The sequence below is a fragment of the Agelaius phoeniceus genome, unplaced genomic scaffold, assembly GCF_051311805.1.
Source record: "Agelaius phoeniceus isolate bAgePho1 unplaced genomic scaffold, bAgePho1.hap1 Scaffold_113, whole genome shotgun sequence".
NCBI lineage: Eukaryota > Metazoa > Chordata > Aves > Passeriformes > Icteridae > Agelaius > Agelaius phoeniceus.
In genome coordinates, this window is record NW_027509877.1 from 1,640,244 (window position 1) to 1,666,763 (window position 26,520).

Consider the following 26,520-nt stretch of genomic DNA (forward strand, 5'->3'; position numbering starts at 1 on the left):
CTGAGGTCTTTTGCCCTTCCTCTCATACAGGATGATATCCGGGTGCAGCTGAGCTCCATGTGTGTCTTTCAAGAGATGCTGGACTTTTTAAGAGAAGATGGAAGAAAGGCCCTGAAGTCCCACGTGCGCCAGAGCCTGGTCCCACTCTACTTCCACTGCCATGATGAGAATCAGATTGTTGCTGAGGTGAGGACCTGTGGCCACCTGCTGTCCCCCTGGCAGGGGACTGGGCTGCCTCCTGCCCTGGCACCTTGTGGGCTGCAGCCTCCTCCAGGCTGTGGCACTGGGATGCTCCTGTGCCCTGGCCTGTGGGGCCAAGACTGCGTCTCTGCTGCTCTCCAGGCCTCCCGGGAAACGCTGCATTCTGCAGCCGGATTCCTGAAGAGGCGGAATCTCGAACAAATGCTCCAGGTGGATCAGACATGGAGGTTTGGCGAGTGCTTGGTAAGAGAAGCCGAGAACGCCCAGGCTCAGCCTGGAGAAGGCCCCTGAGGGCGGTGCTCAGTGTGCAGGGCCGGGCAGCTGTGCCCCTGCCCGCTGCTGCAGCCAGAGGCCGCGGGGGCTCTTCTCCAGGCTCCCGTGGGCCCGAGCCGGGTGCCCATGGAGCCCCGGCCCGGCGGGGCTGCGGGCCGGCACCGCGGCTCCCCGGGCAGCAGCCGGCCCTCTGCCCCCTGCCCTCGGGAGCCCTTGGCCAGCGGCTGTTGTGGCCGAGCCTCAGGGCTGTGCGGGCAGGGGAGGCCGGGGCTGGGCGCAGGCAGCGCCCGGCCCAGGGGCTGAGCCCGCGCCAACCCTTCCCTCCTGCCGCTCTCTGCAGCTGGCAGAGGACAGGAGCCGAGCGGCCGAGCACCTGCGCCGGGCCCTGCGTTACCTGCAGAGCCCACAAGAGCCCCTGCGAGAGGCGGCCATCAGGTTCATGGGTGAGCCACGAGCCCGGGCTCCCTCCGGGGCCCGCCGCAGCTGATCCGGGAGGCTCTCTTTGCTGGGGCAGCCTGAGCCAGTGGGGATTTTTACTTTTCTTTAAGATTTTTCTTTTCTTCCATTCTATTTTTTACCCTATGTAAATATATACCATGTTATAATATACACACTCTCAGGAGATTTTCTTTGCTGCCCAGGGTTCATAGGGCATAGGGAAAGTGGAGAAAAGCGTGCTTCTACTTAGCATGCTGCCCATGCCTGCAGTGCTGCGGGGAAAATGGCCAGAAGCCCCTTGGCCTGTGGTGGTTCTGCTGAAGCCTTTGTGCTGCCCACAGAGCGGCTGGGCAGGGGCCGGAGCTGCGGGGATCCCTGCCAGAGCGGTGCCTGGAGATGGCCACAAGCCCTGTGCCAGGCAGGAAGCGCCATCCGTGCCCTCCTGCCCATCTGCTGCTGCCTGCCTTGCTGAGGGCTCCCAGGTGCCACTGGCTGGGGCTGCTCCGGAGCTGCTGTGGGGCTGCGGCGCTGCTGCCGGGCAGCTTGGCCGGGCTGGGGCAGGGCCTGAGGGGCTGGGGCGCTGGCAAGCCCTGAGCAATGGGGCTGTCAGAGGCCACAAGCAGCCCCCTGGCAGCCGCCTTGTTCCTGCCAGAGTTGACTTGCAAGACAGATCCCGGGCACTCTGCAACTAACAGCATCAGTGTTGTTGGAAAGCCAAATGCAGGGAAATGTCAGACCTTTGGTCTTGTCAGCAAAGCTTAGAATTAAACCCAGGATTTGATCTGAGACCTTGGAAAGGGCTTCCGAACTCAGGTGCTGGAAGCCAGAATGCGGATTTCTAGTTTCTAGCAGAGACACGGGGAGGAAAGTTGAAGTGGAGGAATGTTTAGAGTTCTAGAGTTCCAGATCTAGAAAAAATCAAAGTAGTTACAACAGTAAACAAGAAGTTTAGGATGCAGTGCTGTAGGTTTGTTGCGTCATGGCATGATTGGCTAAGGAAGCTTCCACTGTAGCATGATGTGGGAAGCCAGGAAATTCCTCGGGCTTCCCTGCAGGACTCGAGACCCTGTCAGAGGGCTCAGAGACTTTGGCACAGAGCCCAAGACCCCTGTGCCTTTGATTTAGCCCTTGGAAAAAACAATTCCCAACCTTATATGAAGAATGACAAGCCACAAAATGAAAGGGAATTTATCACAGAGTAGAAAAATAGATGTTGGGGGTTTTTAGAATGGGGCTTCAGGGGGCAAGATGGAGGAATGTGGGCATGTCCAGCCTTTCTCCTTCTTCTTCTTGGCCTCCATCTTCTGCTGTGATGTTGGCACTTTTCGATTGGTTACGAGTAGAAGCTCACTGTCTAACGTAGATGATAGGTATAGGAAAGTAATTGTAAATATTGTACAGGTAGTTGTTTTTAGTATAAAAAGATAACACCGCCCCGGGGGAGGCAGAGTGCCTTAGACTGTCTTGCTGAGCAGACCTCGGCAGGACAGGAGAAAGAATTTTATAGATAAGATGCAATAAACAACCTTGAGACCGAGAAATGAAGAGCTCTTACTCCTTCTTTGACCACCGGGCTGGGAAAAGAGACTTTCTAACTTATCTCGGGGTCACTCTGAGCAGCTAGAGACCCCGAGAGCATGAGTCCCTAAGAGGAAATATTGAAGGATTGGCTCCAAAACATAAATATCCTTGTTGGCCGTGTCTTCTTGGCCAAGAAATCCTTCAAAGCTCTTGGAACTACAAGTCTTGCGGCCCTGTGAGCCATGCGGTGGAGATGGGAGCCAAACTCACCCTTCCTGTCTATGTAGAAGAGAAGAAAAAGCAATGGCATCATCTAAAAAACTCAGAGGTCCGCTCTCTAGCTCATTCCAAACTCCTTCAACTCGCCCAAAGTGGGATTTAGCTACAAACATATGACAGGGACTTTTAGGGCTGGCTCTTTGACTCCAGAGCGGCTGCTTTAGAATCTTTCCCATAACCCTGTGTAGTTGTGTGCCAGCTAGGTCTCCTTTGAAGAAACTTTCCCAACTGACTTGCATGGAGGTTTGTTTGAAGGGTGTTTGAGGAGAAAGGCTCCCAGCAGAGCTCTGGGCTTTGGCCTAGCTGTGTCTCCTGCTGATTGTGAAGTGTGCCATCAGCAGCAGGGCTTTCTGGGCTAAAAATATCATCAAGTCTCTTGGACTTGCTCTTTTTGGCCTCTAAAAGCTGGACCCTATTTTGGGGCAAATTTGGAGACCTCATCTATGGGTGGATGGAGCACCTAGGATTTTCCCAATTGCTGGGAATGGTTCTCCAGGTCCCTGGAGTATCCAGGGCTCTGGTAAGTTCCAACTCCACACATGCCTTGGCAATGAGAAGCAAAGGAACCCAGACCTTTTTGTGCTGCCTGTGTCACTGCACCGGGGCCATGGGATGGGCACACGCAGCCCTTGTGCTGGAGCTGAGCTGCTCTGCCCAGCACTGGTGGCCGCCATCCAAGCTGGTTTTGCTTGTCCTGGTTCTCTGACAGCTGGGGCCCTGGGCAGAGCCCTGAGAGCCTGGTCTCTCCCCAGAGAAGGAGCAGGAGCCCCTGGAGAAGCTGTACCGGGTGGGGATGCTGCTGCTGCTGCTGCTGCTGCTGCTGGAGACAGCCAGGATGACATCAAGGATGACAAGCTCTTCCTCAGCCTGGCCACTGGAGGCTGAAGGTGATGGACTTTGATTCTGGCACCTTCTTCAAAGCCAAACTCCACAGAGAATTTGCAGATGAGTCCCCAGCTGGGGAAATTCTGCCAGATTTGGGCATGGGCCAGCCTGGCTGGGAAGCAAAGGTTCCCCCTTTGCTGGGGCAGATGCAACTCATCCTTCAGTCGCTGCCCAGCTGCTTTTTGGCAGGGCTGTGGGGATGAGCTGGGCTGGGTACGAAATGGGAGTGGGCTCCTGGCCCTGCCAACAGCCCCCGGCACCCACCGTGCCCGGGCTGGGGCTGGGGCTGGGGCAGCCAGCCCGACACAAACAAAGCCCCATGGTGGGAGCAGGGGCTGCTTTGCTGTGCAGGCAAGGAAGGGCTTGGGCTGCTCAGCTGCCCTTGTTTGCTTTGGGATCACCGTGATTTTGGGGGCAGTGCAGGGGGGAAGAGAGAAAGTGTGGGCTTCCCTCAGCCATGGCTGGGTTTTTCCCTACCATGTAGGAGTTGGGCCTCCCTCAAGGCCCTGACAGAGATAAGAGTTTTTCCTGTTTTTCTTGTTTTCCCTTTTTGTATCTAATCTCTTTTCAAGAATGTGTTGTTTGTTTTTCCAGAGGAAGCGTTCTAGGTGGTCCAGTGTGGATGGGGAAGTGCTTGGGAGCAGCTGTGGCGTGGATGGGCGGTGGCCTTGGAGAAGGCTGAGGCCATGGTTTGGGAGCAGCTTTTCTTGCAGCCGTGGCTGGCGTGAGGTGGGTCCCTGTGTGCTTGGCAGGCTGGGATCAGAGCTTTTGGGAGATGGCAGCGAGCACAGGAGCATCCTGCTCTGGGCAGCTGCTGAGGGCTGGATGTGCCGTGGCTGGCTGCAGGCTGGGCACATGTCCTGCCCTCCTGCTCTGCTGCCAAAGGCAGCAGGGATGGGCAGCTCTGGGCACAGCTCTGGGCACAGCCAGCATGGCCTGGGCACCGCAGGCCTTGGCACAAGGGCACAGGAGCCCTCAGCTGACGGGCGCTTTCTGCTTTCTCTCCTTGCAGCCGGGCTCTGCGGCTGCTGAGGCTGCTCTGGGCTCTGCCAGGGCTCTGCTGGGCTCAGCCCTGGGCCCAGCTGGGCTGGCTCTGCCCTCACATTGCTCTGACAGCTCTGCATCAGACGAGCCCGTTGCGAGCACAGCGCCTGAGCTTTCTGCTTTGGCAGGTGAGTGAGACTCTGCTGCAGGCCCAGAGATTGCAGCTGGGGACACACATCCAGTTGGCAAGGACCCAAACTCTCCACAGTCCCAGCTGAATGCCTGGATCTGTACAGGGTGTTTGTCTGTCCCATTCTTCCTTCTTGATTGGCTGGAATGGTGCAGTTGCACTTTCTTCCTCCTCTAGAAGTGCCATGAATGGGCCAAAGCTGGTGAGTGGGCCGTGCTCCTGAGGCAGTGCAGTCTGGAGCTGATGGATGGAGAATTGCCCTTCTGCACTGCCAAACCAGAGCAAAACGTGCTAAGTGGGACTTTGTGTCTCTAAGAAATCCCTGACAGTTTCAAAGGGAATGTGCAGCTCATTCACAGGGTGAGAAGGAAGGGCATCTTCTAAAGGATTTGGGCTTTGACAGAGTTTCCATTCCCAGTCCTGCTTGGAGCTGGAAGGACACAAAGCAATTTCCTCTTGCTTCGAGCACAATTTCAAATGGCAATGTTGGAAACAAAGCCCAAAATCTTTTAAAAGGCTGCTGAGGTCAGTAAGATGGATCCATGCCATCAGTACATTTACAATGTAAATAACTGAGTTCTCTTTTTCAAAAGATCATGTACCTCTTAATGCAAAGAAGGTAACTTTGCATTTATGTTTTGTTTTTTTCACTAACATTATGTTATGTTTTTTCACTAACACTTGGATTTTATTCTTATCTTCTACAATTTACCTATTGTTTTCCCTTTTCCTTTTTTTTTTTCCTTTAAATAGAAAACATGTCCTATAAAAAGAATGTCCTTTGCTCCTGGTTCCCATGTGGAGCAGCTCCCTTCCTGCTGGCTGAGCTGCTCAGGCAGAGCCCGGCAGCTCCTGGCCCTGCAGGGCTGAGGCTTTTCCCCGTTGCTGGGCACAGACTGATGGAGCAGCACTGCTGAACACGGGCACACAGAGGGACCAGGAGCAGCTGCCTTTGGCCACCTGAGGCTCCAAGGCCCAAACTCTGAGCAGCCAGGGCTGGAAGAGACTGGCAGGATCTGATCCCTGACTCTGGGCCAGGGCTGCACAAATGACCCCACAGCAGCAGCAGCAGCAGCAGCAGCCGCAGCAGCAGCAGCAGCAGCAGCAGATGGAGCTGACTTTCAGCACAGCCCTGCCCCTGTTCTCTCCCGTGTGCAGCGGTGTCACAGCAGCCTGAGGCACCTGGGAGCCCCCAATGCCAGCAGGGACTTGAGATGGCAGCCCCGGGCTCCTGGAGGCTGTGCAAGGAACGGAGCTGGGCACTCCCTGTCCATGGGGAGCTTGCAGATGGAAAAGGCTGCTGTGCCCAGGCAGCTGCAAGGGCACAGAAAGGAGGGTCTGGAGCACTGGGTCTGTGCCAGTGCCACAGTCCTGGGCAGCAGCCAGCCAGCCCTGGGGGAACAGAGGGCACAGCACGAGGGACAGAAGCAGGCAAGGGCAGAGACTGGAGAGAGCCAGAGCCAGGAGCAGGAACAGCTGCTCCATTGCACTCTTGGAGAAAGCTCTGGGCTGGTTCAAAGCGCTGAAAGGCGTGAAGGGCAGAGAGGAGGCCACAGCAAACAATGCTCCTGTTTGCACAGCCTCCCCTCTCCGTGTCTGAGAAGGAATTGCATGGACTGTGTTCTTCTCTCCGAGTCGTCTCGTTCAGGATGAGCAGCTCAGCACCAGGAGCTGAAGGAGCTGAAGCCTCAGGCCACAGGAGCTGGGCAAGAGGAGACTTTCTGAGCAAATGAATGCTGCTAAAATAGCCCCAGCTGAATGCAGTGGATAGAATCATGGAATCACAGAATCCTTTCTGTTGGAAAAGCCCTCTGGGCTCACCCAGTGCAGCCGCTCACCCAGCAGTGCCAAGCCCAGCACTAAACCACGTCCCTGAAGTGCCAAGGCCTGGACACCAGCCCTGAGTGAGTCCTGAACAGCAGGCCCTGAGCCAAAGGTGGCCTCTGGATGAACCTTCCAGCCAAAGGTTATCTTTGTATCTGCTCCCTAATGAAATATGCATGGTCATTAGCACTGTGATAGATGTAGCCACTCCTTAGTGAAACATGGATGGACCTTTGTGTATTTAGAAGCCAGACAAGGCCATGAAATGTGACATCTGGCCTTGTGTGAGGCTGAATGGTCAAAGTCACCTCCCTTGGCTCCTCCTGGGGCCCTGGCCAGGCTTTGGGAGGGAGCCAAGAGGAGGATGAAAGCAGATGTTGCCACACTAGCAGTGCTGTCAGTTTGTCCATTCAGCACTGTCAGAGCTGGGCCCTCTCCCAGCGGGGTTGGAGCCTCAGCTGGGGCTGGAGGCACCTGCAGGAATTGCCAGTGCCCAGGAGTGGCTCTGCAGCCCTTGGCTGTGACAGCTTCCCCAGCTGCTGTGTGGATCTGGGCGATGGTAAAGGCTGAGGGTAACTGGGGCTGGATCTTTCTCAATCACTGCAGGCAATCTTTGGTGGGGATGGTTGGGTGCATTGCTGAGCTGCTCCTTTTGAGATTCTTTGCTGCTTTGAGCTGCAGGAAATGACACTGATTCCTTCAGTTGGAGTCTGTGTCTTTGGTGCTGACCCTGCCCACTGGTAAAACAAAACTGGCCTAGTCTGGCCAGATCCCAAGAAAATGTCACTTGTTCAATGTCAATGTGAGGAATCAGTGCCATCAGAAATTCCCAGATGGGAAGCCCTTCCCTGGAGTTCCCTGGCTCTGGAGTGGGCTGGGGTTGGAGCCCCGTGGGAGCAGTGGGGCAGTCGGGTAAAAGAGGCTGCAGCCCTGGATGTCTTCAAATGCATCCAAAAATTGCACATGGAAAAGGAAAAGAACTTGTGGGTTTGGGCAGACAAAGATGAATTTGTTAAGAGTACATTGGAAACAGCACCTTCAGAAGGAACAATTATTGTTGGAATGCTCCCACATGGAGCAAGAGAAGAAGGTTTTAATCTTGAGCTCAGCTGCATTTGTGCCAGTGAAATATCAATATACTAAATAACTATATGTATTTATTGTATAATAAGACCTTAATATATGTATATATGTATTTGTATATTTGTATATTTATATATATTATATATATATGTCTGTATCTATCTGTCTATATATATATATCAATATGTATATCTACATATGAAATAATAATAATGTGAAATAGTGCTGACAATACTAATTTGGTAGCTTTGGCTGCTCAGGGATGTAACACTAAATACCCTACAGAACAGGATTGGCCAGGGCCCTACTGTCAGTGGTCAACGTTGTGAGATTGTAGACAATGAAAAAAGGAGGAAGGGATGAAATTGGCTATTTTCCCAAGGTTTGCTGATACTGTGATGCAGAGTGCTTTGTCTGTTGCTGTGAAAAATTCAGTGATGAAGCCTGCAGGGTTTTTCATGTACCAGACTATGCACAAGCTGCAGGATTGGTTGAACGGGTGAAGGGGTTGTTAAAAGAGCAGTTGAAAAAATGAGGAGATGGGAACCTTTGCCCATGGAGAACCCATCTCCCAGATGTGCTCCATGCCCTTAACAATGGCCCACGGGGGAAATGGAAACCCCCTGGCTGTGCACGGCTGCCCCCAATTTGCAAATCCAACCAGATGGGCAGTGAGACTTGGACTGCCTGGGAAATTGTTCTGGCTGTGATGGCCCCTGGCAGGGCCAGCCCAGAGGCTGCAGGGCTGGGCCTTCATGCATTGAAATTAATGAGGAGAAATTCAAAGCAAATGAGAGCTATCAGTACTGAAACAGGAATTCAGATTCCTCCAGGACACTTTTCTTTGGTAACTGCTCCCTTGGAGCTTGGCCTTGCAAAGTGTTCATGTCATGGCAGGAGGAATTGATGCAGAATATCCAGGAGAAATTAAAGGAATTGTGTTAAACAATAGTGACCAGGATTGGATTAGTCAACCCCATGACAGGGTAGCACAATTATTGATATTGCAATTTTAGGAACGATTGTGAAAAAAAGGAGCTCCAGCTCCAATCACCACCGTTTGTGGAGATAAAGGGTTTGGATCCAGCAGCCCTAATAATGAAGCCAGAGTGTGGGTCCAGAGGCCAAATGGCCCTCCCGAGGCAGCTGAAGGAGCAGCTCCTGGGAAAGACAACTCTGAGTCCTGAAACCTGGGCAGGAACAATGGGAATGTGTCCCTGCAGCCAAGTGTTCTGTGTGAGAACAAGTAGATCTGACAGGATATTGTTTTACACATCCTGCCAGACCAAATCTCCCTGTTTGCCCCAAGGGCCCCTTTGGCAAATGCTCTGATCCACGGGGCTCCATGGGAAGGCTGCTGTGACACTGAGGGACTTGCACAGGAATTGCATCCAGGAGCCCGGGTGCCCCTCAGGGACTGGGACCCGGCCCCTTCCAGCCCGAGGGGAAAAGGCCCCCCCAGGCCTTGTTAGCCACAGACAGCATGGTAAAGCTGGACAGCAAAGGGCCTTGGTGCATTATTCTGGAATTAAAAAGGTGCCAGCTCCATGGACAACGGAATTCTTGTTCCTAACTCCAATGAGATTGAGAAAAAAGAATGAAGAACGGTGTCACCAAAGTACTACTGATGTCTGTAAGGTGTACCTTGATAGTCAGCCAGAATCTTTGTCTGCCACAAACACCTCTAGTGTTTGACCAAGGGGTTAGTCATCAAAATGTCATGATGAGTTCTGAAGGATTGCTGAGCTTCTTTTGTAATTCTTTGCTAATGATGATGTGCTTTGCTGAGCTTATCCTTTTGTAATTCTTTGCAGCTGTGCATGATATAAATGCCACAATTCCTTCAGTTGGTGTCTGTGTCTTTGGTAGTGACCCTGCCCACTGGTGAAACAGGGCCCCCTCTTGCCTAAGTGTTACCTGGGAAGGCAAAAAGCCTCCCTCCAAAATTCCCCCTTCCTCCTTGTTCCCCCCCTTCATACCCTGAGCATGATGTGCTCTGGTCTGGGCTGTGCCCGTGGTCAGTTGGGGTCACCTGTCCTGGCTGTGTCCCCTGCCAAGCTCCCCCGCAGCCCCAGCCCCTCCCCAGCGTGGCTGGACGAGGGGCAGGACAGGCCTTGGCTGTGCTGCAGCTCAGCAAGAACAAAACCATCTCTGCGTGCTCAGCGCTGTGCTCAGCACCCGGCCCAGCAGTGTCTCAGTGCCAGGGGCTGTGCCCTCAGTGCCTGCCAGGGGTTTCCATGGCAACTGCCAGGCCAGGTGACCCGGGTGTCCCCCCCAGTGCCGGTTGCCATGGAAACAGTGCCCAGCGCTGCCCCTTTCTGTCTGGCTGACCTGGCCTTTGGCCCTGGCAGTGCCCTTGGCTGCTGGTTCCTGGTGCCCGAGCGGCCAGCGCGGCACAGGGCAGGTGGCCATGGCACAGCCCCAGCAAGGGATCCCCTCTGGCCCTGGGCACTGACACCAGCCCTGAGCAAGGTCCGGCTCCGGGCATTGCTTGCCTTGGCACCAATCTAAGGAACGGGTCCCCGTGGCCATTGCCATGGCACCTGGTGGCACCAACGAGTGTCACTGCAATTGTACCTGGAACAGCCCTGGCACCGCTTTGTCCTCAGGGTTGCCATGGCAGCCCAGGGCAGCAACAGCTCTGCAGGCAAGGGGCCATGGAACCTGGCTGCAGAAATGGCTCCTTGGGCTGGTTTCCAAGGAAACCTGAACTGATGGGGGTTGCCATGGCACCCAAAGCCAGCATTGGGTCCCTGCAGTGTCCATGGCAACAGCCCCTTGCAATGGCCCAGTGCAGGTTTGGATGATGATCCACCCTCACAGCTGGCCCAGGGCAGGTCTGGAGTTGTCTCAGTGGCACCTTGGGCTTGGCACACACCTGAGGAGGGTGTCTGTTTTGAACAGGGAAACTCAAAGAGTTTTAGATTGCTTGAAAAAATAAAAGAAGAAAAGCCACTCTTTGGCTCTGTGAATCCAGTTCACCCAGCAAAGCAGGTCCCAGGTGAATGAAGAGAGACAGGATGGGGTTGGGGAATGTGGAGCAAGGTTGTCCACACTGGGGCAGACTTAAAGGCACAGCTTCTCTGACCAGGCTAGTCTTCCTTAGGAGAGTCCCTGTATCAATATCAGTCACAGAGTGCTGCAATCACCTCTTGTGTAATAGGACAGCAATAAAAGGCACCCTTTCAAATAGAAATATGTATTTCCTAGAAGCTCGTTGAAATATTTCTCCATAGCTGTAGCAAGAAACCTACCTAGTGAACTGCACTAGAGCAGAAGGAAATCCTGGTTCCAGCAGAACCCAAACTGTCAGCATGGACTCCTTGCTTCCATCCAGCCCCACAGTGTCACCATGGCCCCTTGGCTCTGTGCTGCCATGTCACACACAGTGTCACCATGGTCCTCTTAGTGCCACCAGGCCCCGCAGTGTCACAATGGCCCCTTGCTTCCCCAGGGCCCTGCAGTGTCACAATCATCAGAGAATCAACCAGGCTGGAAATGACCTTGGAGAGCATCAAGTCCAACCTGGCACCCAACACCACCTTGTCACCCAGACCATGGCACTGAGTGCCACATCCAGTCTTTCCTTAAAAACCTCCAGGGACAGTGACTCACCCACCTCTCTGGGCAGCCCATTCCAAATGCCCAATCACCCTTTGTGTGAATAATATTTCCTAATTTCCAGCCTAAATGTCCCCTGGTGCAGCTGAAGGCTGTGTCCTTTTGTCCTGTCACTGTTCCCTGGGAAAAGAGCCCGACCCCCACCTGTCTGCACCCTCCTGTCAGGGAGTTGTAGAGAGAGATGAGGTCTCCCCTGAGCCTCCTCTTCTCCAGGATAAACAACCCCAGCTCCCTCAGCTGCTCCTCACAGGATTTGTGCTCCAGACCCCTCCCCAGCCTGTTGCCCTTCTCTGGACACGCTCCAGCCCCTCCATGTCCTTCCTAAATTGGGGGGCCCAGAACTGGACACAGCACTCGAGGTGCTGCCCAACCAATGCCCAGCACAGGGGAAGAATCACTGCCCTGGTCCTCTGTGGTGGTGTTTGCAGGGGTCCCAGGATGAGGGAAGAGGTGAGAATCTTGACTACATGTTTCATAAGGCTGATTTATTATTTTATGATATATATTATATTAAAAGAAAATGATATATTAAAACCATACTAAAAGAATAGAAGAAAGGATTTCCTCCAAAGGCTAGGAAGTAAAGGAATGGAATGATGATAAAATCTTGTGACTGACCAGAGTCCCAAATGGGCTGGATGTGTGATTGGTCATCAAGTAGGAACAATTTCACCTGGGGGGTAAACACTTCTCTAAATCACATTCCAAAGTAGCAAAACATGGAAAAGCTGAAGCTTCCCAGCTTCTCAGGAGAAAAGATCCTAGTGTGATGGTCCTGCTGGCCACACCATTCCTGATCCATAGGGGGATGGATGTGTGCCAGGGGTTGGATGAGGGAAATGGTGGGGAGAGGGTGGGGACAAAGTCTGATTGATTGTCAGCCATGAAGGGTCCTCATCTTATTTATTCAGACTGCATTAGATGTTGCTGGGGATCAGTATCAATTGAAAATTGCTGATACCAAACTATAAACACAGAAAAAAAACCAGGACAAAACAGTTCTCTCTGCTTTTTTTTTTCAATACAGCAGATTCAGTTTGAATACACTTCTGAAATGTGTCTAATTAACCACAGAAGAATTGAAAACTAAAATTATTCAATGGGGCTTTTCTTGTTTGGGTCTTTAGAACAAATGTTTCTGAGCCTTTTTCAGTGAATTCCTGAACTGAAGAGCTCAAGAAAGAAGAGGCCTCAGGAGTAGTGAAATTCATCAGCAACCCCCAAGTGGCTGAGGATCCATCCCCATCAGAGCAGCAGTGAACAGAAATGGGCACAGCTTTGTGGCTGCTGTCCCAGCTTTGGCATGAGCCCAGGGCCTGGAGCAGGAGCAGCTCTTGAGGGCCCCAAGGCTGGGGCTCTTGTGCTGCCCTGGGCAGATGGGATGGCAGCAGGGGCTGCAGAGCTCTCAGCACCTCAGGCCGAGGGGAGCAGGGCAGCCAGGGAGCCTCCTTTGGCCTTGGCCAAGCACCTTCCCCCATGGCTGGGGCTGAGTCCTGTGGCAGCTGCAGCTGCTGCTGTGCCCTTGGCAGGGGCTGAGGCCGTGGGGCCAGTGCCCAGAGCAGCCTGGCCTGAGCAGAGCTGTGGGGCCAGAGCCGGCTGGGCTGGGCTGGGCTCAGAGAGGCCCTTGGTGCTGCCCAGAGCTCAGGGCAGCTGGCAGAGCTTGCAGGGAGCTGGGCTGGGCTCAGAGAGCCTGGCCCAGAAACCATCAGTGTCCATCTCAGCCTGGCTGAGCGTGCAGGGGCCGAGAAGAGACACCTTTGCCTTGCTTGTTCCCAGCTGTCATCACTGCCTCCAGTGTTCTGCTCTACCTGGAACCTGGGGACACTTTGTCACTCTTGTGCCTCACAGGAATTTATTTAAAGTACAAGAAACTTCAGTGTTTCAATTTAAGTTTGAGTTCCTGAGAAATTTTTGAGCCCTCTCTGGGGGACTGACTGAAGAAAAGAGCACCAAAGCCTGAGAGGGCACCTCTGTGGCTGTGTCATAGAGGCACAGAGCAGCTGTGATGTCAGCAAGGGGCTGTGTGACAGCACAGAGTGGGCTGTGTGAGGTCACAGATTGGGCTATGACATGACAGAGTTTGTTGTGTGAGGTCATTGAGCAGCTACATAGAGGGGATTCTGTGAAATAACAGAGCAGGCTGTGACATCATGGCATGGCTGTATGACATCATAGAGTGGGATGTGAGGTCAAAGTGTGTGCTGTGACATTACAGAGTGGCAGTATGACATCACAGAGAGGGTTTTGTGGCATCACTTAGCGGGTTGTGACATAACACAACTGTCTGTGACATCACAATGTGAGGCCATAGAGCAGATCGTGCTGTCATAGATGGTGGCTCTGTGACATCCGAGAGTGGGTTGTGACATCACTGGGTGGCTGTGTAACATCACAGAGCAGACTGTGACATCACAGAACAGATTCTGACATCAAATGGTGGCTTTCTGACATCCCAGGGTCTTTTGTGACATCACAGTGCAGCTGCATGACATTTCAGGGTGAAATCCCAGAGTTTGCTCCGTGACATCACAAGGGTGCTGTGTAATGTCCCAGAGTGAGCTCTGACAGCATAGGGGAAATATGACATCACAGAGAGGGGTGTGTGACATCACAGGGGCTCTGTGACATCACAGAGGGCTGTGTGACATCACAGGGGCTGTGTGACATCACAGGGGCTGTGTGAGGTCATTGGGGAGGTCACTCTGCCCCGGCCCCCCTCACAGTTCCCCCCAGAGCAGTCCAACCCTGCTCGTGCACAGCGGGGTCCCCTGTCCCCCTGCGTCCCCCCGGCCCCGGCCCCGCAGCCTCCCTCAGAGGATGCTCCACGAGATCGACCCCAGAGCCTGACACGGGGCCGGGGGGCCGGGGCCCTGGGGGTGGCACAGGGGGACAGGGACCCCCCGGCAGCGTCCCTGTGTCCCCCAGGGCCAGAGCCTGGGCCAGGGCTCCTTCACCCTGGTACCAATGAGGCCTTGAGAGCGCTGAAAAAATCCCCAGCAAGGGATCAGCAAAAACCAGATTTAATATTAAGGGACAGCAGCACAAAGTTCCTTGGCAAGAGTCACTCTGCTCCTGACTGGACACTTCCGAGACACCAAGGAAACAAAGCAACAACAAAACCAAACCAAATCCAGGCAATCAAACCAGAAATGAACCAAGACCAGTCCCTGTGTGTGTGTGTATGAGACACAAGGGCAGTGAGGGCAAAATAAATATGGCCCAAAAGCTTAACAGAGCTCAAACTTTATAGGACTTAACATAACCTTAACTGATACCTTCAACTTCATAATTTAGCAGAAGAACAGCATTTAACAGTATTTAACCTAACTTTTAACCTATGACTTTGCAATTTAACAGAGGAATAACACTTAACAGTATTTAACTCTGCTTATAACTTAGATTAAGCAACTTAGCAAAAGAACAACTCTTAACAGCATTTAACTTAGCTTACAGCTTGTGACTTAACCTCACTTACACGCCTGACTGACTCAGCTATCCAAGGCACTCAAAGCCCTCAGAGAGCAGCATTTCTGCCACATTTCCCCAGCACAGGCACTCCTGTGTGCACACAGACACAAAGAGTCAGTGCAAGGCGCCTGGGAGAAATTCCCCTGAGGGCAGGAAATGCTCCCTGAGGATCCTTTGGCATCTCCCCAGCGGGTGAAGGGTTGAGCCTGGAGGAGTGGGGGGATCAGCCCAGGCTCCGTCGTTGTTGGGGATCCCTGAGTGCAGCAAACGGGAGAGTTCCCGGCTGGGAGAGGCCCCACTCAGAGGGAGTCGCTGGCCCAGGAGAGCTCCAAGGGCTCCTTTTGGAGCGCTGTTTGCAGGGCCCCGAGAGAGGGGCTTCAGTGCCAACAATGGTTCATCCTGGCCGCACTTGGCACCAACAGCTTTCTTTGGCAGGGTGAGAACAGGGATGTTGTGCCACTGAGGGAACAGAAACAGCTCCCAGGGCTGCTCCTACAGAAAGCAGGAGCTGGGTGGGCAGCAGCAGTGCCTGGAGCAGACAGTGTTTGTGATGAGCTGCAGAGGAGCTGAGCCCAGGGGCTGTTGGCCAAGGCCCAGGCCCAAGGAGCATTTCTCAGCTGGCAGGGCGGCCTGAGAAGGGGAGGGGGGAATGCAACAGCACAGGGCCCATGGAACCAAAGGACCATTGTGACCTGTGGGGCCCTGTGAGACCAAGGGACCATTGTGACACTGTGGGACTCTGTGACATCAAGGGACCATGGTGACACTGTGGGGTCTCATGGAATCATGGAGAGCACTGTGACATTGCTGGGCCTCATGGAACCAAGGGGACCGTCCTGACACTGTGTGACTTCATGAAACCTAGGGATCATAGTGTCACTGAGAGGCCCCATCAAACCAAAGGTCCATTGTGACACCGCAGGGCCTCATGGAACTCTGGAGACCATTGTGACACTTTGGGGTGTCATGGAACCAAGGGACCATTGTGGCACTGTGAGACTCAATGGAGCCAAAGGTCCATTTTGATATTGCAGGGCCTCATGTAACAATAGAGGCACCATTAAGAGATGGCAGCCTCATGGAACCAAGGGGCCATTGTGACACTGTGGGCACCATGGAACCAAGGAGACCATTGTGACACTGAGTGGACTCATGGAATCATGGAGACCATTGTGACACTATGAGGATCCATGGAATAGGCAAAGCATTGTGACACTGTGAGGCCTCATGGAATCATGGAGACCATTGTGACCTTGAGGGTCTCCATAGATCCTACAGATCCAAGAGGACCATTGTGATACTGTGGGGCCTCGTGAAATCAAGAGGCCGTAGTGACACTGCAGGGCTGCATGGAACCAAAGGTCCATTGTGACACTGCAGGGCCTTGTGTCATCAGTGGTCCATTGTGACACTGTGGAGCCAAAGGAGACCATTGTCACACAGCAAAACCCCAGGGTCCAAAGGTCCATTGTGACACTGCAAGGCCTCATGGAATCATTGGGACCATGATAACATTGAGGGGCCCCATGAAATTGTTGGGGCCATTGTGAAAATATTGGGCCGCATAAAAGCAAGGGAACACAGAACAGGTCTGGCTGGTTTGGCTTCCCAGGGTTCACATGACTGGTCCAGCCGACCTTGGCATGTTGAGGATCTCTTCTCATCTGCTACTGAAACACTGAGGCTCCGTGCTTTCCTTCATATGGAAAAGAACTGCCCTTCTCCTCCAGGCACGCATGGCCACAACTGGAGTTTCACCTCCAAATTTCCTTATATCCAAGGATTGTTCACATAGGAATATTGCCAGGACATGACTGGCTGGCAGTGGTTTCATAAGGGTCAGCTCCCATCTGTCCCCAAAGCACTGGGGAAGGCTCCATGTTATCCTTTCTATAGGAAAGAACTGTCCTGCTTCTCCAGGTTCCCATGGCCAAGATTGGGTTTCCACCTCCAAATTCGCTATATCCAAAGACTGCTCCCAGACAAAATCTGCCATTCCTGACAAGTCTGGCTGGCCTTGGCTTTGTGAGGTTCTCACCTGCCTTCCAAAAACTGGAGGTCTGGGCTTTCCTTCCTATGGAAAAGAACTCTCCTTCTCATCCAAAAGTCTATGGCCAGGAATGGCGTTCCACATCCAGCATTGCCCATTGTTACAGCCTGGAGGAGATTGTTGGCTGGAAATATTTTGTGTGTGGGGCAGAGGTGGGGGCAGGTCCAGCCTTGCCCTGCCCTGTGACCCCAATCCCCCCAGAGCCTCTATCCCAGCCCAGCAGTGGCTGCCAGTCCCTGGCACAGCACAGGCAATGCTCCACAGCCACCTCTGCAGCCCCCAGCCCAGCTCCTGAGGGACCAAATGAGCCCAAGCCCCACCTGGGGGAAGGGCCCAGGGAGACCAAGGGGTATTGAAGGCTGACCACAAGGCAAGCACACAGCTTGACCCTATCTCCTCTTGGAATTTCCATCTGAACACTGCTGGAATCCAGGAGTTGGTAGCTCTGTGTGTGCTACTCTGAATCTTATTTTTCTTTCTATCTCTCTGAGAGAGAGAAAGAAAAATACTTCTTCGATTTTTGTCCTCCTGCAAATTTTGATTAACATTACATTGAACAGGCTTAAAGTTTGTGAAGTTGAATGGGCCAAATTAATGTTTTGAGAAATGTTGTTTTGTTTATTGAATGTCCTATTAAACCTTTTGCAAAAATTTATTTGATTTTCTAAAGTTGCCAGTAAAGGCTGTTTGGTTGTTTTGAGCACCTGAGACTCTCTTATTGATATTTCTTAATGCATCTAACTCAGAGTACACAAAAAACCAGAACTTCCTTTTAAATTTCTCATTGAGAGAGTTGTTTGGGGGATGGGAGTCAGGACTTGTGTGTCCTGCTTGGCCCAGCCCAGGCAGGGCTTTCCCAGCCACATTCCACACTCCATTGCCCAGCTGGAGCCGCTGGTGCCTCTGAGTTGTGCTGCCCCAGCCCCAGGGACGCTCTCCTTGTCTGCCCATTCCCCCACGGTCTCTGGGCAGGGATGGCCTCAGTGGGGGCTGCTGACATCCTCAGCAACTTGGAGGCTGCTGCTGAATTTCCCTGCTCCAGAGGTTTGTTCAGCCTTCAGCTCTTCAGTGCAGGAATTCAGGGTCCCAGGGCTCATTACCATTCAGAACACCTTAACATGCCAAGCCTCTGGGAATCATTTGATTTAATTTTCCAAATCACTTGTTCAGCCTTCAGCTCCTCAGTTCAGGAATTCAGTGTCCCAGGGCTCATTAACATTCAGAGCACCTTAACAGGCCAAGCCTCTGGGAATAATTTGATTTTAATTTTCAAATCATTTGTGGTTAAGTAGATCTCAGTAGTGTATTCAAACTGAATACATGATATTTTAAAAGACAGCAAGAAAAGATTTTTTAGGTCCTGTTTAGTTTTGTTTTCCTGTTAATTCATTGATATGCGCAATCTCCAATTGACACTGAATCCAGGTACCTCCTCATGCAGTTTGAATATTTATGAAAATCAAGAACCTTCATGGCTGACAATCAATCAGACTCAGTCCCTACCCGCACCCCACCATTTCCCCCATCCAAGCCCTGGCACTCAGAGCAGCCTTGTGCAAATCTGAGCTCCCTCCAGCCCAGGCTGCCCCTGCAGCTTTCAGCTCCTTGTCTCCAACTCCCACCTGCTTTCCTTGGAGAAGGAGCTGCCCGAGACACAGAGGGATGTTCATTACTTGTCAGCCAACAAAGCCAAGGGAAGGCACAGCTCCATCAATTGCAAAAGTCATTCCTCTGCTGGATATTAAATCCACTTTGCACAGCAGACAGTCTCAGAGCAATGGAAAACACCTTCTGTGCCCAGCACAGATCCCAAATTTCGCCCCAAACCCTCCCTGCCCTGATTCTGCCCAGATTTGCTCTTTGCACACACGAGTCACAGGCTGAAGTCAGGAGCTCCCTCCATGCCCAGAGGGAGGAAAAGAGAGAAATGGGATGAAGAGCTCTCCTGTGCAGAGCCAAGGTCCAAGTGCAGCCCCTGCAGTGGGAACCACAACTCATCAGGTTTGTGTCCTTTGGGCTCAGGGCCTGGTGACACTCAGAGGCACAGAAGGGTTTCTTGCCAACAAACACAAGTTGAACATTTGAACAGTTTAATAACCATCACAGCTCTTCCTTCATCTCTCTGAGATGTCCCAGATGCATCTGACATGTCCAGATCCCCAGGGGATTTCTGTACTGGAAAAGTTTTAGACAGAGACATAAGAAAAGGTAATTCTGTGACAGATATAAAGACAATTAGGATGTTTACTAATGTCATATTTATTGGAACATCAGAAAATTGGGCAACTCCCTGGAGGTCAAAGCATGAAACCAGTCAGTTGAGAGGCACTTGAATGACCAGAGAACATCTGGAGGAGGAAATCTGGAAGCAATGGGAAGGACAAAGATCCATCTGGTCTAGTGAAGAGATGTACTTAGACATGGCAATTTAACCAGAATAGGCGGAAACACCTGATGGAAAAGAGATGTTAAATAATAGACTGAATATTGGTGACGCAAGTTGATGGAAAGATCAGTGTTTCTTCCCCTGCCATCAGAATGCTTCCACGAGACCCCCTTTTCTGATGGGAAAATATTGCCATTTCTCAAAAGGACTCAAATGACACAGACAATAACTATTTCCTTGCATATTATGAAACTAAGAGTTATTAAAAACTGTGCCCCTTTCCAGGAAGACATTAGCTGTGTGCCCATGAACAGGCAGTGCCACTTGTGCCCTGAGGTGCCCAGCTGGGATTGGATCTCTCTGAGAGCACCTGAGGGAGAGCAGAGCACCTTGCAAGCTGCAGGTCCCTCAGAGCCCCACAGGGCTCCTGTGCCATCAACATCTGCTCTGCTCCAGTCTGAAACAGGGCCCAGCATGGTGCTGGGATCATCAGAGAGCTGAGGTGTGTGCTGGAATTCAATGGCCTCCCCATCCCGCAGCAGCCCTGCATTTCCCTCCTGCAGCCTTGGTCTCCAGCACAGCCATGGAGGCTCTTTGGGCTCTGGAGTGTTGCTGCAGCCCCCAAGGGCAGCTGAGCTCTGCCTTTGGCACAGTCAGGCCTGGCCAGCGCAGGCCATGCTCAGCAATTGCTTGTGTGTGCCTGGCCTTGCTGTCAGCCCCGGCAGCAGCTGCGTGGCCCCTTTGTGGCCCTGTGCTGGCCCGCCATGGTGGCCCAGCCCCTGTGCAGGCCCAGCCCAGGCCAGGAGCATTGCGGCTGGGAACGGCCCCTGTGCCGTGGTGCCCACAGCAGCCTTGGGGCTCTGTGCCCCATGGCCTCCCTGCTGGGCAGCCTCTGCCAGTTCCTGCAGAGCCCCTGGCACCTGTGGGGCTGCACAGACAGCCCTGCCCCGGGCTCTGTCGGCCTCTGGGCCAGCAGAGAGGCAGCCAGGGCTGGCCATGGCCAGGAACAGGCCCTGAGCCCTGCAGGAGGATGGAGCTGGGCCACAGCCAAACCCAGCCCAGGCCAAAGCTGGGCTCAGCAGCCAGGGCTGCCAACGCATGGGCACAGAGACTGGCACTGACAAATGTCCTGGGCCCCCTCCCTGCTCTGTCCATGCCACCAAGGGCACAGAGCAGCCTCCTCTCTGGGCCACTTGCCTCTTTGCAATGCCTTGCACAGGCGCTGGCCCTGCCCCACAAGGCCTGGCCTGAGTCCTGCCCCCTGCACGCTCAGCCAGGCTGAGATGGACACTGATGGTTTCTGGGCCAGGCTCTCTGAGCCCAGCCCAGCTCCCTGCAAGCTCTGCCAGCTGCCCTGAGCTCTGGGCAGCACCAAGGGCCTCTCTGAGCCCAGCCCAGCCCAGCCGGCTCTGGCCCCACAGCTCTGCTCAGGCCAGGCTGCTCTGGGCACTGGCCCCATGGCCTCAGCCCCTGCCAAGGCTACAGCAGCAGCTGCAGCTGCCACAGGACTCAGCTCCAGCCATGGGGGAAGGTGCTTGGCCAAGGCCAAAGGAGGCTCCCTGGCTGCCCTGCTCCCCTCAGCCTGAGGTGCTGAGAGCTCTGCAGCCCCTGCTGCCATCCCATCTGCCCAGGGCAGCACAAGAGCCCCGGCCTCGGGGCCCTCAAGAGCTGCTCCTGCTCCAGGCCCAGGGCCCATGCCAAAGCTGGGACAGCAGCCACAAAGCTGTGCCCATTTCTGTTCACTGCTGCTCTGATGGGGATGGATCCTCAACCACTTGCAGGCTGCTGATGGATTTTAGTGCTCCGGAGACTTCGTCTTTCTTGAGCTCTTCAGTTGAGGAATTCAGTGAGAAGAGCTCATAAACACTTGTTTAGAATACCTGAACAAGAAAAGATCCTGGGGAATATTTCAAGTTTTCAGTTCTTAATGTGGTTAATTAGACAGATGACAGAAGTGTACTCAAAGTGAATATACAATAGTATAAAACAATGCAAAGAGTACAGTTTTGTTCTGTTAAGTTTTATTTTCCTGTTTATAGATTGATCTCAGCAATGTCCAATTGATATTGATCCCCAGCAGCTTTTAAAGCAGTCTGAACAGATATGAAAATCAAAACCCTTCATGGCTGACAATCAATCAGAATTTTTCCCTACCCCCTCCCCACCATTTCCCTCATCCAGCCCCTGATCCTATGGATCAGGAATGGTGTGGCCAGCAGGAGCAGGGCAGTGATTCTTCCCCTATGCTGGGAACTAATTGGGCAGCACCTCGAGTGCTGTGTCCAGTTCTGGGCCCCCAGTTTAGGAAGGACATGGAGGAGCTGGAGCGTGTCCAGAGATGGGCAACAAGGCTGGTCAGAGGACTGGAAGAACGTCTTGTGAGGAGCTGGGGTTGTTTATCCTGGAGAAGAGGAGGCTCAGGGGAGACCTCATCACTCTCTACAACTCCCTGACAGGAGGGTGCAGCCAGGTGGGGGTCAGGCTCTTCTCCCAGGGAACAATGACAGGAAAAGAGGACACAGCCTTTTGCTGCACCAGGTAAAGTTTAGGCTGGACATTAGGAAATATTCTTGACACAAAGGGTGATTGGGCATTGGAATGGGCTGTCCAGGGAGGTGGGTGAGTCACCATCCCTGGAGGTGTTTAAGGAAAGACTGGATGGGGCACTCAGTGCCATGGTCTGGGTGACAAGGTGGTGTTGGGTCCCAGGTTGGACTTGATGCTCTCCAAGGTCATTTCCAGCCTGGTTGATTCTCTGATGATTGTGACACTGCAGGGCCCTGGGGAAGCAAGGGGCCATTGTGACACTGAGGGGCCTGGTGGCACTAAGAGGTCCATGGTGACACTGTGTACGACATGGCAGCACAGAGCCAAGGGGCCATTGTGACACGGTGGGGCTGAATGGAAGCAAGGAGTCCATGGTGACAGTCTGGGTCCTGGTGGCACCACAGAGGCCACTGTGACCCTGCAGGGCCTTGTGGAACCATGCAGAGCATTGTGACAGAGCAGGACCTGGTGTCACGATGGCCATGGTGACACTGCAGGGCCCCATGGAACCAAGGGGCCAGGGCTGCTCCTCAGGGACTCCTGGAATGAAGGAAACATGTTTGACACCATGGTGGCCCTTGGGAGCAAGAGGCCACTGTGCCACTGTGTAACCAAGGAGAGCATTGCTGCACTGCCAGACCTCATGGAATCAAGGATCCATTGTGACACTGCAGGGCCTTGGGGGACCAAGTGCCATTGTGACACTGAAGGGCCCAAGGATCCAAGGGACTTGGTGACACCAAGGGATCCCATGGAACCAAGGGGACATTTTTACACTGGGAGGCCTCATGGAATCATGGACACCATTGGGACACCCTGGGGTCTCATGGAACCCTGGTGACACCAAGTTGGCTGGGAGTGTTGATCTTCTGGAGGGTAGGAGGGCTCTGCACAGGGCCCTGGACAGGCTGGATCCAGGGCCCAAATGCAACAAGGTGAGGTTTAACAAGTCCCAGTGCTGGGTCCTGCACTTTGGCCACAACAACCCCTGCAGCGCTACAGGCTGGGGACAGAGTGGCTGGAGAGCAGCCAGGCAGAGAAGGACCTGCAGGGACTGATGGACAGCAGGCTGGACATGAGCCAGCAGCATGCCCAGGTGGCCAAGAAGGCTGGGGGACATTTTTATGGTGCCAAGTCAGGAACTGCAATGGGGAGTGGGGCCAGAAAGGAAAGGGCAAACAGGGATGGGCTGTTTGCAGGGGAGGGAACAGGAGTAGGCAATAGGTAGAAATTTGTACCAGAAGAGTAAAGAAAGCAAAGGTGAAGCAGAGGAAATGCTCCGAGCAGTTTGGGGGTGGCTGCCAGGCAGCCCTGGCTCTGAGCAACAGCGTCTGCAGTGGCACAGGAAACTCCCAGCTGATGGGAACAAATTTCTGGCTGACTGCAGAGGCCAGGACAAAGCTGAGTGGTTTCCCTGGTGTCCCCAGCCCTTGCTGGCCCCAGGCATTTGTGCTCCCTCAGGTTCCTTTCCCCATGCCCACATCCTGGGGCTGCTCACGGGGTTTTCTGTGCTGAGCATTGGCCTGGCCGTGTTCTTGAGAGAGCCTGGGCAAGGAGCCTGGAGCCCCCAGGGCCTGGCCTGAGGCCTCAGCGCTGCCCTAGCAGTGCCCATGGCCTGTCCCTGCTGCAGCCCCGGCACTGCCACCCCCAGGGCTGTGCCCGGCCCCGAGAGCACTCAGGCCCTGCAGCAACACCAGGGCCACCAGGGCAGCGGGGCAGGGCCACGGCAGCAGCACTGGCAACACCAAGTGCTGCTGCTGCTGCTGCTGGGCACAGCTGCTGGGCCAGCACTGATCTGCCCCAGCTCTGCACACAGACATTGTTGCTGCAGCTCCAGAGAAGGCAACAAAAGGGCATCTCTGCAGAAAACTCTGCTGGGAGATCCTTTAGCTCATTTAAATTCACCAAGAGTGCCGCCCCTCATTGATATACTCTGGCCACAGGGAAGGTGGAGAGAAACAAAATGAGAAATGGCACCAAGATTGACATTTCTTTGTGGACAATATGAAAATACTAAAACAAAGGAAAAGAACCTCCATAATTAAATGAACAAAAAGGATCAAAGGTAACTTTTATTACAAGTGATTTGCAGAAATTGTCCAGCAGTTTAATGTTTCTGAAAGCATCCAGTCATCAGTCTCTCCACTGCAGCCTTGAGCTCCTGGTTCCTCAGGCTGTAGATGAGGGGGTTCAGGGCTGGAGGCACTACCGAGTACAGAACTGACAGAGCCAGATCCAGGGATGGGGAGGAGATGGAGGGGGGCTTCAGGTTGGAAAATATACCAGTGCTGAAGAACAGAGAGAGCACGGCCAGGTGAGGGAGGCAGGTGGAAAAGGCTTTGTGCCGTCCCTGCTCAGAGGGGATCCTCAGCACAGCCCTGAAGATCTGCACATAGGAGAAAACAATGAACACAAAACAGCCAAATGAGAAACACACACTAACAGCAAGAAGCCCAAGTTCCCTGACATAGGATTTGGCACAGGAGAGCTTGAGGATGCCGGGCACTTCACAGAAGAACTGGCCCAGGGCATTGCCCTTGCAAAGGGGCAGGGAAAATGTATTGGCTGTGTGCATGAGAGCATTGAGAAAGGCACTGGCCCAGGCAGCTGCTGCCATGTGGGCACAAGCTCTGCTGCCCAGGAGGGTCCCGTAGTGCAGGGGTTTGCAGATGGACACGTAGCGGTCATAGCACATAGTAGTGAGGAGAAAATACTCTGCTCCCATAAAGAAGATCAGAAAAAAAACCTGAGTAGCACATCCAGTGTAGGAGATGTTGCTGGTGTCCCAGAGGGAATTGTGCATGGCTTTGGGCACAGTGGTGCAGATGGAGCCCAGGTCGCTGAGGGCCAGGTTGAGCAGGAAGAAGAACATGGGCGTGTGCAGGTGGTGGCCGCAGGCTACGGCGCTGATGATGAGGCCGTTGCCCAGGAGGGCAGCGAGGGAGATGCCCAGCAAGAGGCAGAAGTGCAGGAGCTTCAGCTGCCGTGTGTCTGCCAATGCCAGCAGGAAGAAGTGCCTGATGGAGCTGCTGTTGGACATTTCCTGGGGCTGGCCATGGGCACCTGTTCATGGAGAAAGGACAGTCACAAGTCAGCAGAGGCTGCTTTGAGCCAAACCTGGGCCATTCCCTGTAGACAATCCCTACAGCTGGGACACACTCACCCTTCTACCTGCAGTGGGAAAACCTTTGGCTGCAATCAGAGCACAATCACACTCCTGGGTCACCCTGGGATAAACCAGGCCCTGCCCAGGGCAGAGGGATCCCTGAATGTCTCACCCTGTCTCGAGGTCTCTGGGCAAGGTCTCAGCACCCCCTTGGACCAAGGACACTCACGGCTCCCTGGGCAAACCCAGCAGCATTTCCTCAGCTGTGGCAGCTCTGCCCTTGCCCGTGGGACATTCAGGGAACTCCCAGAGGCTCTGGCACAGATCTGCACCCAGGAGGGCAGCTCAGAGCCTGGCAGGGCACAGCAAGGAGATCCCTGGCTGTGCCCATGATGGGATCTCAGGGAGGGGGCTCAGCTCATTCCCCTTTCCCATGGACTGCTTTGCCCACAGCCCCACAGGTGCCAGGGAAGCTTGGACACCCCATTCCCATGGACCGCCCTGCCTGGCAGGAATGCCAAGGGCAGTGCCTGACTCAGCTGCTGCAAATGCCAGAGCCTCCCTGAGAGCAGCAGATAACAGTGCCAATGTCAGGGCAGTGCAGAACCAAGAGCAGATGTTGTGGTGCTGTGCCTGAGAGGGCAGGGCAGAGACAGCCGGGCACTCAGGACAGTGTTCCCGTGCCCAGCTGTGCCCGGCACCTCCCACACACCAACAGTGCCCTCCTGCCCCAGCCCTGCTCTCTTCAGCCCCCTCTCCTTCCCTGAGCATCTCCCTGGGCCTGGACATTCCCTCCTGAGAGGAGCCTTGTCCCTGCCAGCGCTCACAGAGCCCATCCCAGCCTGTGTGCCCTGGCTGGGGCCCTACAGAAACCTGCCTGTGTGCAGAGCCCTGGCTGGGGCAGGCTCTGTGTGCAGCTGGGCAAGGGCAGCTCAGGAGAGCCCTGCTGGGCCCTGCAAAGGTGATGCTGCTGCTCTGCAGGGCTGAGGAGTGGCTGAGGGCCCTTTGGGAGGCTCCCAGCAGAGACACTGACCACCCAAAGTTACAGTTCTGGACTCTCTGTAAATGCTCAAACATTCCTTTGATGATCCTGTGTGTCCCTTTCAACTCAGAATATTCTGTATCTGATTACAATTGCTGTTCTGCTCCTCTCATCCCCTTGTTGTCTATAATCAAAAGAGAAAAAAAAAAAAAACAAAACCCTTGCAACAGTGTTAGAACAGTAAAGTAAAAACCAGACATAAATTGGAAGCTTCCAGGTGTCCCAGTGGGGATTGGGCACACCTGGTGCCTGACTTCAACAATTTATTAAGGTTGATTAATTAGGATATTTAACAGGAACATCCAATAGCAGATTCAGTTGCCCCAGTTACACGCCCTGGCTCAACCCATTGGAATAGGTCCAAGGGCTTCTTTACCTTCACTTTTTGTTATGACTGCTCATTTATCTGGTGAATAAAAAAAATGTTTTTGTAGGTTCTCTTCCTGATAATAGGACTATTTGATAATAAGACTGATAAGACAGTATTTCAGGAATGTATTTAGACAGTGAGCTTATTGTTCTAAAATATAAGATAATGGTTAGGAAATGTACTAGAGTTAATTAAGGATTATAATTATATAAGTATATAAGAGCAGTTTAATATAGTTAATAAGAATTTAGT

General features: G+C 53.4%; 2 protein-coding genes across 2 annotated transcripts in view; one reads left to right on the forward strand and one right to left on the reverse strand.

Moving 5' to 3' along the window:
- The window catches only part of LOC143692995 (olfactory receptor 14J1-like), a 34,881-nt gene extending 10,436 nt beyond the window's left edge, over nucleotides 1-24,445 (reverse strand). The window contains exon 1 of the mRNA XM_077173078.1: nucleotides 23,897-24,445. Within this exon, the coding sequence (XP_077029193.1) occupies nucleotides 23,897-24,445 (549 nt within the window). The remainder of the gene's footprint in view (nucleotides 1-23,896) is intronic.
- The window catches only part of LOC143693004 (uncharacterized), a 680,702-nt gene that overhangs the window by 317,916 nt on the left and 336,266 nt on the right, over nucleotides 1-26,520 (forward strand). The window lies entirely within an intron of this gene.